Source organism: Podarcis gaigeae (assembly GCF_964106915.1).
Source record: "Podarcis gaigeae genome assembly, chromosome: 3".
NCBI lineage: Eukaryota > Metazoa > Chordata > Lepidosauria > Squamata > Lacertidae > Podarcis > Podarcis gaigeae.
In genome coordinates, this window is record NC_139680.1 from 47317531 (window position 1) to 47334621 (window position 17091).

A 17091-nucleotide genomic window follows, 5' to 3' on the forward strand; every position below is an offset into this window, starting at 1 on the left:
ACATATTTCCTTTGAACAAGGTTCTGTGGGACCTTAATGTCAGCCATGAAGTGTCCAATAGCTGCTTATTTCCTTCATTCCACTGTTGATTCTGGCAGCAACATAACATCACATTTTCGATGAAAAGGCTCGGCTGGTGAGCAGTTGCACTTCTGGATCATGACAGGACACAGGAAAAGCCAATTAGCCACCTGCCAGCTAATCTTATGCCTACAGCCAACATTGTCAGGTCCTGTTATTGTAGATGAAAACAGTTCTGCTGTTTGTGTTACAAAAATAGTGATCTACCCTAGTTTCTCCTCTGTGCCACTGCAACAAGCAACAACACCCACTTGTTAGAAAAATCAAGTGGAGTACAGAGTGAAGATGGCAAATTAAAACTGGAATATAAAGAACAAATGCAAGACTATGTTTGGCCATGCAAACAAATTTAAAAATTCACCCACCCACGGTTGCCACTGTGACAAGACATGACCAAAGGCTTCTCTCAGCATCCGTGTCTCTCTTCTTCCTTAGATTTACACCATAACCAAGCACTTGGATTGCAAAAACAAACCAGCAACAAAGAACTGGGGGATTAGTACAACTCTTCCTTTAAGCTCATAAACTACAGATGAATACATGACAGGACACATGAAACAAACCACAAGTTCAGGTTCAGATTCTGGCATGTTTCATCACAGGCACAGCAAGAGTGTGGGACCAGCGCCCTGGGGGTTCCACTCTTCATTCACATCAAACAAGTTTTGTTTTAACCTATAGTTTACTGGGAAATGCAAACTGGGCCACTGCTTTTATTTTTGCATGTTGCTGTATTCATGTTTCCCCACTAAACAAAATTTACTTTCGTTTGGGAACAAAATAAAGAACGCTGTGGTACCTTAGTTAACCAAGTTACAGAGGCATGAGCTTTCATTCACCATTTGTCTACAGTGGTACCTCTGGTTACAAACTTAATTTGTTCCAGAGGTCCGTTCTTAACCTGAGGTACCACTTTAGCTAATGGGGCCTCTTGCTACCGTCGCTGTGCCACCACCATGCGATTTCTGTTCTCATCCTGAGGGAAAGTTCTTAACCCTGAGGGAAAGTTCTTACTACTTCAGGGTTAGCGGGGTCTGTAATCCGAAGTGTTTGTAACCCAAAGTACCACTGTACTTCATCCCATGCACAAAGTAGACAGTGAAGATGTTGAACACCGCTGTCACCTGTGTTTGGGCAACATTCAGAATAAACTACAATGCACTGTAGATTAAGACTGCCTTTGAAGACATGTCAGAAGCTTCAATTGGTCCAACACTCAGCAACTAGGCTCCTAACCAACCAGAAATTTAGAACAATGCTCACCAATTCTAAAACAGCTTCATGAGCTCTCCCTCCACTTTATAGGGGATAATCATTTTACTTCAGATCTGAATACTTCTAGAACTTCCTGTTCCTATATGAACTAGTTGGCTCATCAGGAAAAACTCTTCCCAACCTAGCAAGGTAAAGAGAATGACCATTGGGCCTTCCCTGTCAAGACATCTAGATTATACAATACCCCGTTATGAGTTGTTGACACAAGGTGAAAACCCAGGCCTTTTAACCGAGGAACACTGTAAATTTATTTGGAGCCTGTTTTTAGCACTGTTTTAGCCTGCCTGCTATTTTACATGCTGTTTTAACTATTCCCCCCTTTTATATCTCTTAATTTAACTGTTTAAAAGTAATAAATTACAGACTCTCATGAGTCAAGAGAGCTATTAAACAAGGTGGAGTGCACAGCTTTCAAACAATGTTTAAAGCTACATTGGGGTGGGAGGAGATAAAAGCTCAACAACCCATTCAACAAAATGCCCGGTCACTGTCGCAGGAGGTAACTTTGCTGGTATTCCCTACTTTTGAACAGCTTGAAATTAACAACATGAGAATGCACAGGGATTAACTCTGTGTCAACCATAACTAAACTACAGAGATATTCAACAGGTGCCCAATATGCTCATCCAACCATATTCCACTCAGCCTTGCAGTCACATTAGAAAACAAATGTGCTCTCTAGAAGAGCACCTGGTTCACCCTACTGCACTTTAAGTTATTGGAAAAGATGATTTCACAGCAACAGAAGCACAAACTGCTGGAAGGTGTGCTCAACAAATGTGTATTTACTGCGAAATAAAATGGTTGAGGAGAAAGACCGTGAGTGAAATTTCCTTCTCTACAGGCACTAACTAATGGCACAGCTTCCAGCTGTTCAGGCATGAGTCACGATTAAAGCTCTTAACAATCTTATCACTTTAGAGATTTCCACATGTACTGAATAATGATTTTCAGAGTACATATTTAACTTGCTTGTTCCCTTATGATGGGAGATAAACCACCTCCTTCAAGCTTGGTGCTACAATATCTATTTAACAAAAAGGGGAAGAACTAACACACGCTACTTTAAAGGGTAATTATAGCTGACAGAGATAATAAACGTTAACCCGTCAAGTAGGAGTGAGGCAACAGAGAATGGAAAGAACTTTCTTCTGGGGGGGAAAACAGAAATGTCGCGAGCATCTACTTTTTAGAGTGCACTTATTTTTTTCTTGTTTTTTATCTCATGCAATAGCAAGCTAGAGTAAGCAACTAATTATGTGTAACTGTTCAGGATCCCAATAGCTCTTCATCAGGTTAAATAATAAAAAATATAAGGTGGCGGGCATAAAGAAAAGGCTGTTCCTCAAGCCATATATGTGTGTATTTTGTAAGCATCTTAAGGTAGAACATGAGAGAAAATTCAAGCAAAGAAAACTTTTTTTGCCTTAAAAACTTGAAAACCTGCACAATGTTTTGTGACGTTTTGGTTGGTCTGATAACGATATTACCTAATGTGTAATTTGGTCATCCCCCCCTTATGGGTTGACATGGTTACCTTTTTGTTTGTTTGTTTGTATCCTAATTTCAATCTCACAGCCCCAAAGCAGATCACCTTCTGTGCCAAAATTAAAGCAAAAATGTATTAAAGCTGATAATTTGACAAAATTGGTACCATTACATTAGTTTACACAGAAGGAAAATTGGGGGGTGGAGACTTGGTAAAAGGCACATCTCATATTGATGCAAGCTATTTACTTTCAGGCAAAGAACATAGGAATACAAATATGGACAAGCTTCATCATGACAGTACCTTCTCTAATTTTGTGTCCTGCCATGTCCCCCTGACACCCATTTTGTTCTATGTCAAACCCCCTTGGAAGCCATTTTGTAACTGTAACCCATTGTACTCTGAAAATCTGAAATGTGCCCACTACATCAAAAAGGTTGACAACCCCTGTCATAGATGATATCAAGCTGTGGCATCCAAATTAAAACATGGGCTTCTGTTTGCACAAATTGAACTTCCCCTTTCTTCCCCTGACAGTACCACTTCACCAGAATCTGCTACAGAAGGCTGGGAGACCATCTGGTATACCTATGGAAAACTCCACAAGCACATCTTGGAGTTGGCTGAGGACCCACAGAATCCTAACTCCATTCCACAGACATATCCCCCAAAATGGCCCTACCTACGCCAGTCCTGGAGGTGGTGTAGTTAATTTCTTTCAGTTGACTGCAATGGAAGAAGACGCACCCCCTCAAAAAGGTAAAAAAATAAAGTCTCCCACCTCTCATCCTGGCTGCTATGTGCTGATAGGGCTTAGCAACATGTGATAGCTCCCCAAAGAGATTCCCCCCTGTTTCCCCCCACAGAAAAACACCCATAAAATTCCTCTGTAAACTCTGTAAACATCGTTTCTATTTTAAGTGTGTTTTATACTTTGAAACATTCTAACAGGCAAATTCTCCAAGTACCTAAAATATTATCAGACGTTACAGCCTGTTCTGGAAAAGAATAGTTTTCCTAATAATTATCATCTATAATTTTTTAGGGCACATTATGTATATGTTCTTAATGTCTAAGACTGAAACAACAAGATGGCAGTTCATTATTGTTATAAAAAACATACTTTTAATATGTAAACCTTTAAAATAATTAAGAATGTTGAGAGCCAGTGTGGTGTAGTGGTTAAGAGCGGTAGACTCGTAATCTGGGGAACTGGGTTTGCGTCTCTGCTCCTCCACATGCAGCTGCTGGGTCACCTTGGGCTAATCACACTTCTCTGAAGTCTCTCAGCCCAACTCACCTCACAGAGTGTTTGTTGTGGGGGAGGAAGGGAAAGGAGAATGTTAGCCGCTTTGAGACTCCTGAAGGGGAGTGAAAGGCGGGATATCAAATCCAAACTCTTCTTCTTCTTCTTCTTCTTCTACTGTTTGTATAACTTTCATCAAGCGTGCTACACAGAAATCTTAACTCCAGTTAATAACAGTGTTCAAACACTAGTTGTTTCCTAGTAATTATAAGGGAACAAAGCAGAAACTTCATGTTTCCTGAAGTAGAAGTTACACAACGCTTGCTTTTAGAAAAACTGAGAAAAACTCTGTACATTTTAATTTCACCAAACATTTTCCTGTTCTTGTTTTCAACGTGAACAAAAATGAGGTGTGGATTTTTGTTCTTAGCTAGAACAAATTAAAAATCAAAATTAAATATAATTTGTGAAGGTGAAAATGTATGGCTATAATCTGAAGTACAGCCTTAGTATGCAAAACATCCCTGACTAAATTCCTGCCATTTTCAGGTAGGGATAGAAAAGATCCCTGTCTAAAACTTTGGAGAGCCACTGCTGGTCAGTGTGGAGCTGGGTTGGAGAACCTGTGGCCCTCTATATGTTGTTCGCCTACAGTTCCCATCATTCCTGACCACTGGCCATGCTAGCTGGGTCAGACGGGAATTGAAATCCAGCCACATATGGAAGGCCACAGGTTCCCCATGCTCAATGTGGACAATACTGAACTAGGTGGATCAAGAGTATGACTCAGTATAAGGCAGCTTCTATGTTCCTGTTCTAGGAAACAAGTAAGAAGGTTGTAGAATGAGGAACAAGAGGAGCAAAGATACACTGGGAGTTGAGCAAAACACATTGGACTGACTTGAGCAATTCCATGACATTTGCTTTAACAGCTATATTTGAGTCCCAAGAATTCTGAATATTTATTCCTCATTTACTGGTGGTAAAATACATTTATGTCCAGTGATTTTGAGCATCTCTGGGGCTGGTCCTGGGTACCTCCATTTATTAACATGGATTTCACCCTCTGATCAGGGGCACTCTTTCATTGGACTCCAGCTTCCATCAGTCCCAGCCAGTTTGGCCAATGATAGGGGAAAGAGTTGTACTGCAGCAACATCTGAAGCCACATGTTCTTCACCCCTGCATAAGCCCAACCCTTCAGACTATTAGCAATTCACCACCATTACCACTTCAATCCAGAACTCTCCCTATTTCCCACATACATTTCAGCTACAGCATGGCTTGAGACGCTCCAGCTAGCACCCTAGTTTCCCATTGGTTTACATGATACATATTCTGTGTCCAATTTTGTCTCTGGACCAGCTCAAGGCTTGATGAGCTACAATGCATTCTGAGCTGAAAAGTTTCAAACTAAATGTTTATTTTTACTTGTTTGTAATGACACCTTTTGTTACACTAACACAGGAACAGCTAAGAGAGCGAGGGAGCCATATTCAAATGGACAATAAACCATGGAATAGTGATGTACAAATAGAGAGCATTGATTACAATCAATAATGCAAATAGAAGCTTTCTACTTGGTAATTAATACCGTGATTAAAATCAATACCCATGAGTCTTATGGCCATGTCCCTTCATCACCAATCCCTGATTTTATAGGTATGTTTTAAAAATTTTAAAAGCATATTAAACAATTTTTTCTTTTTAAAAAAAAGATAAACACATTAGGAAATACTCCACAGGAAGCAACACTTAACATCTATTTTCTACACTAACTTTTTTCAAGATGTATTGTTGGTTAATATGTACTCCCTACTCACTGTTCTTTCATTGCACTGTTCTAATAAAGTGCATCTTGCTATACAAATGTATATGATTCTTGTAGACAGTGATACTGTATCCATTCCAACAAAATGCATCAGTCTATATAAGCAATTTTTTTTGTTTTTTGAATGCTGAAACCCTCTTTGGAAGGAATGGAGGTGCCTGAATCCAACTTTACCCCTTCACTTCTCCCATACTGATCAGCACAGGATTCTGGATATTGGACTGGGCTAGAAAATGCAACTGGCCCAGTTCTTAAGCCATGGTTTGAAGTTGGTTTAAGTTCCTGGCTTGTACTGAAACTGACAAGTATAATTATCCAGTTAAGACTAAATGGGAAACCTTGGTTATGATGTAGATTTCCTTGTTGAAATTGCAGCTCACCACCATAAGGAGGTCTGAATGGGCTGTATGTGTGAGCAAAAGGCTTGGGCATATCTTGCATTAATGAGCAAGCATAGGCCCTCAGCGTGGCTCAAGGTTTCATGCAGCTGAAGCCATCCTGGGGAGAGTGGCTCTGTAAGCCCCTGCTAAATAAATGCAAGTGGTCCTGTGATAGGGTCTCACCCAGTATTGAAACCACCTGCCTGATAAAGCCCAGCTAGCTGCAGCCAAACAACTTGCTAGCAACCAAATGCCTGGGAAGTTCGTGCCAGAAGATAATCAGCCTAAGAATAATGCCTACCAACTATTTTCAAAACTCGCTTTTATAAACATTTCAGATATGTGGCCCCAATACGTCTAGGCAGAAGGAAAAAATAGCACGACTTCAAAAGAGGAAGAAGATAAATTACTATATTACATCAGAATATCTGAGCAAAAATGAAGGTCATTAATGCTGGATTTTATGCTATCTGGACAGCTCTTAAAAGACGCATAAATAGCATTTTAAAATTTTCACTTCTTAATAATGTGCATGGTTATATAAATGACTGCTATATATAAATACACCCCATCCTTCCCGTTACCCTCCTCAAACAATATCTTGTTCTGCATTTTCAAAATCAAGTAGTCCTGCCATACCAAAAAGTGAGTGTTCAGTTATCTCAGGAACTTCTCTAGTGCACGATATGCACCTTTCAAACAGCGCTCCTTTTGTCATCAGAACAGTTTTCAGGGGATGTGGAGGTATGCAGGAGGCAGGGGAATCAAAGCTTGCCTCCTTGCCCTGTTATGCCAATGGATTTCTTCCAATACCAGACAGACAGAGCACTGGTTACTCCCAATAGTAAGGATTTCCAGGTTATTAAAATAGTGGTAGAAGAAATGTACACTCTCACTCCTATCCCCTCCTGCTTGTTTTGCTACAGAATGTTGTTATGGCTGCACACACAGCAACAATATTCTTCAAAAGACATCAGTTACTGTCAAGCTTTCATGAAATATCTAAAAAACAATAATGATTGACCTCATTCTTCAAGGGAACCTAAGAAACAGTCAAAACATCCTGAAGGGTGACGTCAAAAGTAAAATTTATACATTAATATGTCTGCCTTCAACCAGCCCTGCTTATTAACTAAAACCATAAAAGCAAGAAAACATTACGGAAAGAAAATGAGGGTATTGATTTTGTAATCATTCCTAACCATTATGCAAAGAAAAATATGTACTTTTTTATATTTAGGCCATCGATTAATTACAGCAAGTGAAAGAAAATGGAAATGACATGAAACAAGGAAATAAATCCTATCACAGCCATCCACTTTAGGTAACAGTAGAGCCATTCATCAGCAACATGGATGTGTTAGGTAAGCCTTTCTTTAACCTTAGAAGAGTGGTGAAGAGAACAGGTTTAACCTTGTATCGCAGCCCTGTAAATAGTTTCAATACGCTGGCCTACACAACTCCCATTCCAATGCTACACATCACCCTCTGCCTGCCGGCTCCTTGCTTGCACCACAACAGCGTTCTGTTTTTGAGGAAGAAAGAGCATAGCGGAAGGCATAATAGCATCACAGCAGTTTGGCCAGTCCAGGATAAACCACTGCAAACCTTTGCATTAGGCTAAGAAAGACTACCACACAGCCAGTCTTGGCTATCCTACCCAACAGGAAATAGGACTAGTCTTGACAGTACCTCTTTCTTTCATATCCCAGTACGTTTCCGAGCACATTTCAAAGTGTTGGTGCTGACCTTTAAAGCCCTAAATGGCCTCGGTCCAGTATATCTGAAGGAGCGTCTCCACCCCCATCGTTCTACCCAGACACTGAGGTCCAGCACCGAGGGCCTTCTGGCGGTTCCCTCACTGCGAGAAGCTAAGTTACAGGGAACCAGGCAGAGGGCCTTCTCGGTAGTGGCGCCCTCCCTGTGGAACACCCTCCCACCAGATGTCAAAGAGAAAAATAACTACCAGACTTTTAGAAGACATCTGAAGGCAGCCCTATTTAGAGAAGCTTTTAATGTTTGATGGACAATTGTATTTTAATATTTTGTTGGAAGCCGCCCAGAGTGGCTGGGGAAGCCCAGCCAGATGGGTGGGGTATGTATGTATAAATTATTATTATTATTATTATTATTATTATTATTATTATTATTATTATTATATCAGCAGTATGCTCTGGCAAAATGTTAGAGAAACAGCAGCATGGGCTTTGCACTGCTTTGTCAGGCTGGCAAATACTAGGCCTGTAAAAGCAGCATAAATTACCTGAGGAAGGAAGGGCAGGCCACCATTCACTTGGTCAGCAAAGGAAAAGAAAAAACTTCTCTTTGTCCCAAGTAAGCAGCAAGATTTTAATACCTTAAAAGCACACATTTCAGGGATGCATAAAGTAAGCATGTTATATGGGAAAGTTTAGCAAACTGAACCATTTTTCTTTTTAGTCTGCTGATCCCCCACTGTCGTGGGGACTGCCTTCAAGGCAGGCTGGACTGGAAGCCTCAAGTTTCAAAACATTATAGATCAACTGTTATCCAACCGCATGCATATTTCTAGGGACCCTTTGCGTTTTAAGCAAAATGTGTGAAGGTCATCCTTTTAATTACTATGATGCTAATACTTCAAAATCACATGTAATTTTCAAAAAAGAGATGCACTCTGCCAAAGTATGAAATCCTGCAATGGGTACTAAAAATCCCAGCTCAACTTCTACCAAGCAGCTTACATGACTATGTTCCACTGGATAAAAATGTTGGGAGAAGCATAGAGGGAAAGGTCACAAGTACAATAATGTACCTCCTTTAGCTCTGAAGGCTTATGGCATATCATTTCAGCTTTCCATCTGCCATTGGAATCTATTGAAAACCGGTTGACAGATGTCCTTTTACCACCTACTGGGCATTGTGTAACCAAAATTAAGCACTTGTGCTTTTCTAAGTGAAATCAGAGAGCCCAAAGTGCTAAACATTTGCTGGATGATGCCCAAAAGCTAATGCTAGAAAGAGTCCACATCAAACATTCTGTATTATTGCATAATTAGTGCAATAAGAAGAGAGGTATGTAGAAAAAAAGAAGTGTATGACCTGAATCAGAGAGAAAAGGATTTAAATTCCTGTCCAGTGGTTGTCTTGGTTACATCTCTGCCTCTTAAGACTAGCTTGTAGTGTCTCACAAACAGCTGGAGTTCAAATGTACACCCCCCCCCCAATATTATACTTTTCTGTGGCTCACTTCATAACTTCATGTTCTCAACATCCCACCATAAATTACCATGTAGCAATCCAGCCTCACCATCCCAAATCTTGAGGAAAATCTAGATTTATTCTTACAGCTAGATTTATTCTTCACTAGTTTTAGTACTAGTGAAATGAAAAAAGAAACTCAAAAACTATACACATAAGGTGCTAGGTGTCAAAGAAACTGTCCAAAATGTAGCTTGCTAGTTAATTCATGTCTACAAATACTTAAACCAGAACCTCTTATTGCCATTTCTTGCAGCAAAGGAGCACAGAGGGGAAACTGTTTATTTTCCCAACAGACAAATCCCTTAATATCTCGACCAACAGTATCAGGGGTCAACAGTATCCCACAGGTTTACAAAGCCTTTTTACAAACAAAATTAATCTCTGTGCCCCCACCTCCAGTTAAAACCTCCTTGTGAAAAACCTGCCTTTTTCATCATACCTATTTTATGTATGTTTTTGTAGTCCTTTATACTTTACATTGTGGGGTATTGCCAACCCAAATTTCTTATTTGCAACTATGGTGCATTGCTGGAAAAAAGAAAATTCTCAATGAAGGCATAATTCTTTAACTTGCACATTATGTCATGCTTATTACCTACCCTTGAAATAATTTGATTTTCTGGTTTTTGTAGCATGCATTTGACACACAGACACCCGCATCCAGACTGATTAAAGATTATGTATTGACAGAGGGTTAAGGCAGATTACATTATCAAGTTTTCAACTAAAGATAACAAAATTACGGTCTATAAATAATTACTATATTCTCTTCCTGTTTCTTCCATCTTGAATGAATGAATTGATTTATTTCGGTCACTGACCAGAGTGATCTTGGATTTGATCTTCTACCGCCTTTGCCACCCCACCCAATAAAAGCAAGCATTTGTCTTTTTTCTACTTATGCCATGCTGTAAAGTGTTAGAACATGTGAGAACACTATGGCTTGAATCAAGAGAAGTTCAAAGAAAGTTGGGCTTGCACAATGGGGCCTTCTTGCCCTTTCGGCCCCACTGCAACCTTCTGTGCCTGCAAAAAATCCACTGTTGAGTGCTGACAGCGAGAGATGTGGGGTGGGGAATGGGGGTGGAATGGGGTGGGGTGCTCAGTGACGTGCAGCTTATCCAAAACAATCCTTGATCCAACCTGATATCAATATTGAACCACACAAAAACTGAATTTATCTTTTTCTTTCAAACACGCCTGATTATATACTGATACAATGGAAGAAAAGTTTGTATACATGTTCCATAGCACACCACAAAAGTTAAGTTTTCCTCACCTCATCCAAATCATTAATGTAAACTGGTTTTTCCTCCAAACCAATAGGCATCGGTTCGGTGTGAGGGATCTTTACTTCTTCATACATTTTGTTATTTTCTCTCTCAATACCCTCTGGCAGAAGCATCTGTGAAAATTAAGCAGGAGAAAAGAAAGGGGGGGAAACAACTTAAAAATAATTAGCTGAATAAATAATGTTTTGATTCCCTTCCACAAACAGGTAAAAATCAGTTTGAACAGAGTCCGGAAATAACACAGCTAGCATCAAAAAGCACAAAGTAGCAAAAACTAAGCAAAATAAGTTCCATGGGGGGAAATCAGTCCCATCTCCACTACAGATTTTAGTGAGCTTTAGGGGATTATTTGGCGGTTTTACAAATAAACAACAACAACAACCCAGTTTTACATGAAGGTTTCAAAGTAAGCCTTCTAGAGGAAAGAGAGAGATCAAAAATGTATATAGAACATCAATTAAATCTTTATGGAAATCATGGTAAAATTGAATCTGTATGCTGTTATTTATTTCATTACTTCAATTATATTAATTCCAGAGAAAGGCTTCTGCTTATAATTTGATTTAATCTTGATTAAAGATATCCTCTTGGAATGTAGAAATACAAAGTGAAGTTATTTTCCAAGCGGCAAAAAATGTGTAAGCAGCCCAGAAACTGAGTAAGTGGTTTGGAGAAAGTCATACTGATGATTACAAAAAATGTGCATCCGCAAGGTATTTTGTTTCTTGCTGTTTATTTCATGAAATGTATATACCGCTTGATTGTAAAAAACCACACACCTTCAAAGCAGTTGCAATACATGTTTTAAACGCTTGCATTTTGGGTGGTAGTGACCAGTTAAGCTAACCAGATTTATTAATTCTATTAGGAAAAGAGCTTGAACTACAAAAATTTCATATTACTTAATTCAAGCTACTGGTGGACATGTTCTGTGCCACAAAGGAAAAGGTACAGAATCAGTAAGCATCTTTCATTAATCTGACCACTACTTTAAAAATATTGCCACGGGCTTATTTATTTACAGAGAAGTCTATTTCAAAGCACAAAGTCATAGATCACCTGCATGTCCTGTTTCATAGTATCTTCTCTTAGATGGTGCTGAAAGAGGAATTCGGGAAGGAAAAGGCTACCACTGCTTACTAACCATGATGGTTTTGTTCCATCACTATTGGCTGATGCTCTACGCCTCTGAATGTCAGTTGCTGGATATCGCATGTGCGAAGCGAACTGTTGTGCTCAGATCCTGCGATAACAGGATGCTGGGATACATGGGCCACTGATCTGATCCAGCTGGGCTGCTCTTGAGCTGTTTTGTGTTCTGTCTCTCTCTCTCTCTCTCTCTCTCTCTCTCTCTCTCTCTCTCTCTTTCAAACCACATTTGGAGGCATGCTGTAGGTTTCACACTGCCTCATATCCTTCTCTCTCCTCCCCCCACAACTTTTCCCCTGCCCCCCATTGTAATGCCAAGAAAATTTCACGGCCAACAAAATTTCTCTACCAACCCTTTAAGCAAGGTTTGCAGATGTGTTTTCAAACTCTACCTAAAAGCCAATCACACCTATATTGAAACACAGATGGTATGGCATGAAATCACATGCGAAATCAAAGGAGAGAAAGTGCGAGCATGGGACACTTGCCCGATCTCTTACCCATGGCTAGGAGCTACAGAACAGCGCTTGTTTCTAATTAACATGGAGCTCTAAATCCAAAGGCTGGATTTGGAGGACAAATGCATTCTGCACTGTTTCAGCTGGGAAAGACTTGAAATGCTGTAACCTGAGAGCCACCAAAACCAGCTCCACTCAGGAACAACTTTAATTCACAACCATAATGTGAAAGCTTGTAGCAATGTCTTTAACTGCTGGGTGGTCCATTGTATATATAATCCCACCAATAGTCCTTAAGAGGATTGTTCCACTTTCAATATTCCAAGAAAAACAGCTGAGTATGGCAGAGGCTGCCAAGACCTCAAAACCACTTTAGTGGAACTAATGGCAATGAATTCAGCAGGATCTCTCTGGAATAAGTGACTTCTGGCTGTCACCAAGATTACCAAACATGCAAGTGTTCATTGAATAGGGGGAAATATTATTAAATCAACGTGAAGACAAATTATTGCCTCCTTTGAGTGGAAAATGTGTTTCTTTTTAATATACAAATGGTTTTAAACAAGTTTCATACTCCCTCAAATGCAGAATTTAGAAACAAACACCCAAAGCATACCTTTGATCCTCCAATAAATGCTGAGGTTCTCCTAGCTTCAGCTTGAGAGTCGTAAACGTGAGGGTAATGAATTTTTTCAAATTCTGTGTCTCGCTGTCTGCCCAGCACTGGCGCTGTGCGGGCGTTCAAAAGCGCTTGTTCTCTGTAATCACAAAATAAACCACATTATAATCAAGAGGTTATATCATGCAAACTCAGCAAAACATTTACGTGTATTACAGTTGTTAGAAATACCTTTTACTTGAGCAAACCTGTAGTATAAAATGAATGAACCTCCTATTGAAACACACAGGAACTATGAAATTTCTCTCAGTTGCTTTTTAATTCAGTAAACATATCAATATAGAATAACTTTTCACAACCTGTTTGGGAGTGGTTTTTTAAAATTATCTACTGGTTTTCCATCTTTTCTTTTTCTTTTTAAGTAGGTATACAGCTTGAAGTTTCAATTAAATTCAGCTTTCTACAAAGGAGACTAACACCCAAAGCTGACTGCTTAGGCGAATTCACATGGAACCTTCCTCCCACCAAGCAAATTCAGCTTCAAAATAAATATTCAAAAGAGAACAAGTGTGACCTGAAACAAAATGTTACAGTAGGTAGGACTAGCAGCCATTTTTGCCCTCCTGCAGGATACACCATTCCATTTCCCCTCTTGTTTTTTGTTCCTGCCCCTGCCCCCATCAGCCAGCATTCCATGCCGATGGGTGATTCACTCCTGGTATATCAGACAAAGGCACAATAGTTCCCAAGAACATTTTTTTGAATGTTGACCCTGACAAACCACAAAAAAGCCAGTCGGGAGCCTGCAAGAAACTTGGGCCAATTCACACACTGAGCAGCTTTTATAGATGGGAGAAGAAGATTGAGAATAAAAATTTACGGTGGAGAAAGATGGAGTCCTATCACTCAAATAGCATCTAAGCTAAAATATTACTTGCACCAAAATACTGATGAGTAAAAAGTAAGCAAAGTGTAATATGCTAAACCCAACACTGTGCAAGGAGAGGAGTTGGGTGGAAAAGAAGATTGCAAAATGCTGGTCAAACCAAGAGCTCTCGCTTCAGGAAGTAAATAATGAATGGTGCTCGTCTTAATTAAGGTGGTGATCAAAGGGTGAATAGCCCAGAAATTTCCACTGAACGGGTACATACGGGGTTGGAGAAAAGGTTGAAGGGGCAAGGGAAGTAGAAAAAACAATGGAAAGAAGAAAAAGCTTTTGGCTTTATTATTACACACCTTACTGTTCCCCGACGAGCCTCTAATTGTAGCCCAACCTTCATTGCCCCCCTGACACCTTTCTCCCTCACTTCCTCCACTGTATTTCCTCACCTTCTCTCACTACCTCATCTTTCTCGTACCCTTTATATTCTCCACTTGTTCAGAGTAAAGGACGCAGCCTGCCCATTAAAGGACATGCCCCACTTGCTTTCTGGCATACGCAGGAAGCCTGACAACATCTTTTAAAGAGGGGAGGAGGTTCTTCCTTCAACAAAGAAAAAGGAGCTGGCAAGGGTAACCGCTGTTCCACTCACAGCTGGACTGGAGGGAAGCTCAGGTGATTTTCAAGCAAGAGGCAGGCTTAGCTTAAACAAGGAAGAGAGTGCAGCTGTGTTTTGACAGCCAGCTAGCATCTCTCGCCAGCAAGCAAGAGTTAGTGGCCAAGGACAATCCTCTGCCACCAGAAATATCCCCCAGCAGCACAGTGGTGCAAGCCCTAAAATGGGATGGTTCCAACAAATATAGGGGCAAAGTGAGGGCCATTCCAGCTCCCATTCCTTTCTGCACTGATGCAAAGTCTTTACTATTGGAAGGGATCATCCACTCTTACCACTCTCCTTCCACTAATGTACCTGTCTAATTACATCCTATTTTAGAAATAAACAAATATTGTAATCAAGCTTTCTGCACGCCCCACTCCTCATCCATAATACAATGGCAATGTGAAAAAGGACTGATCTAATGATGAGACAGACAGTTTTAATGCACTTAATATAGACCTTTTATGTTTTAAACTAAATGGACAGTACCCAAGAATGATAGGGTGCCTTTTGCATCTTTACCTCTAACCTGTGTGGGTTAGACTGTGGAGAATGTAATTAGGCAGATCACTGCTCTTTTGTTTCAAACCAAAAATAATCTGTAGTTGTAATAAAACATGCCCTGAAGGTCAGGTCTATCTAATCCCTAAAGATGCACTATGAGATAACAAATGCTTACTATACATTAAAAGTTAACAAGAACAGCATTTTTCCACTGATGGCATTTATTACCTTTGACTGCGGAGCTCTTTGGGATCAAAGCACATTCCTCCATCAACAAAAACGTCTCCATCCTCCCCAGTTCGTTTTTCTCGCCGGGCATTCCGCTTTTCTTCACGACGACATAGTTTCATTAACTGCTTCTCTTGTTCAGACTGGATTGTTACTTGACAACCATAGTTTGGCTTAGTGTTTTCTCCAGCAAGCTTCCTGAACTGTTCTGCAACATGGAAAAGGGTACAGCTATTTGTAGCATCATGCTGTCTGCTATGTGAGCTTTTAGCAAAGTTATTAAATTTCTAAGTAGCCTGGAACATTATTTTTAAAAGTTGGGAGGGGGGAGCTTTCTTTTGAGAATGTTTTTAGATTTCTAAAATATTGTTAAGTTACTTGACACATTCTGAAACATTTGGTTCACCTCCCATACTGGGAAATAATTAGCACTGGGGTAAGGAAGGAAGTGGATACAGTATAACCAGCTTGTTTTCCACAACACATTCAACCTCATTTGAATGATTGAATCTTAGCTTAATAAACTGAGATAAGAACAAGCCTTTTGGCTGCATATACAGCCCCTTCACTCCTTCATTTATAGGAATCATCAAACTAATCAGCAAGGCTTCCTATTCCTAGTTTAATCAAAACTAGGATACTATTATTAATAGCTTCAGAATAAACTAGGAAATTAAGACAACCATGGTTTAATATCTTGGTTTGTTGTTGTATATTTCTTTATACCCCACCTTTTCCCCTCAAAGGAACTTAAAGCAGCAAAAAAACAGAAAAAGCAATGATTAAATAAGAATTAGACATTAATAAATTTAAAATATCTTTATTAAAAACATACTGATAATTACAAAAAAAAACCAGCATGGCACCACCCCTTCCATTAAAAGCAGTCAGTTCCCAATAGCCCATTCCAAAGTGTGCCAATAATAGTTTCTCTATTTCTTTCAAACTATTAAAACTATAGTTACAGGAAGACTTTCTAGTTTTCAGGCTCATGCAAGGGGAGAAGAGGCTTCATCGTGTTTCAGCCTATTAAGCTGAGATGTGATTGTGTGTACTCTCCCTCACTATGAAACCATATACCCTTAACTGTGGAGTTACAGCAAACCCACTAATAATTGCTGGCCTTCAGACAAGTTTTTTTAAAAAAAATTACTAAAACTATGAACTTGGAAAAGGAGAAAAATTGAAGAATAAATTTGTGATCTCAAGTTATTGTATTCAGCTTTTCAAATTAGAAAATGTGTTTTGTTTTGTTTTTTAAAAAAATACACTAAAATAAGTTATTTTTGGATGTCTGCCATCCATACCCATGACCACCTCTTTCCCCTGTGTGAGTGGTGTTGCTAAGTTTTTAACCAAGAATTAAGCCATGCAACTAGTAAAAACCCTGTGTGCTATTACTTTACCTTGCAGAGCCTGCAGCTTATAATCATTTGGTCCCGAGAAAGATCTCTCCACAATTGTTGATCTGTTCTGCAGGAGTTTCTCTATGAGTTCAAATCCCTCAGGTCCTAGCAGCTCAAACAACTAAAGAAATGGAAGGAAAAGCCATTGTCTTAGTATTATCAATTATTGGATGAAATATACATTACAGAATTGTACTTGTTCACAACTTCCAGGCACTAAGCTGTGATCAAGAAGGCTAAGAACATGTGGAGCTCCCACGACCCATTATCACCTATGCTGCTGCTGTGTATGGAGGATACTTCTGCGGCTGCATCGAAGGATGCCCCCCAAGAGCTGATTTTCAGGAGTGAAAGT

The 17091-nt window shown here is 39.7% G+C and overlaps 1 protein-coding gene across 1 annotated transcript in view; it reads right to left on the reverse strand.

Annotated features, from left to right (window-relative positions):
- The window catches only part of ASCC3 (activating signal cointegrator 1 complex subunit 3), a 214471-nt gene that overhangs the window by 171345 nt on the left and 26035 nt on the right, over positions 1 to 17091 (reverse strand). The window contains exons 5-8 of the mRNA XM_083731023.1: positions 16737 to 16857; positions 15331 to 15538; positions 13058 to 13199; positions 10822 to 10947 (exon numbers count right to left, since the gene is read on the reverse strand). Coding sequence (XP_083587149.1) covers positions 10822 to 10947; positions 13058 to 13199; positions 15331 to 15538; positions 16737 to 16857 — 597 coding nt within the window. The remainder of the gene's footprint in view (positions 1 to 10821; positions 10948 to 13057; positions 13200 to 15330; positions 15539 to 16736; positions 16858 to 17091) is intronic.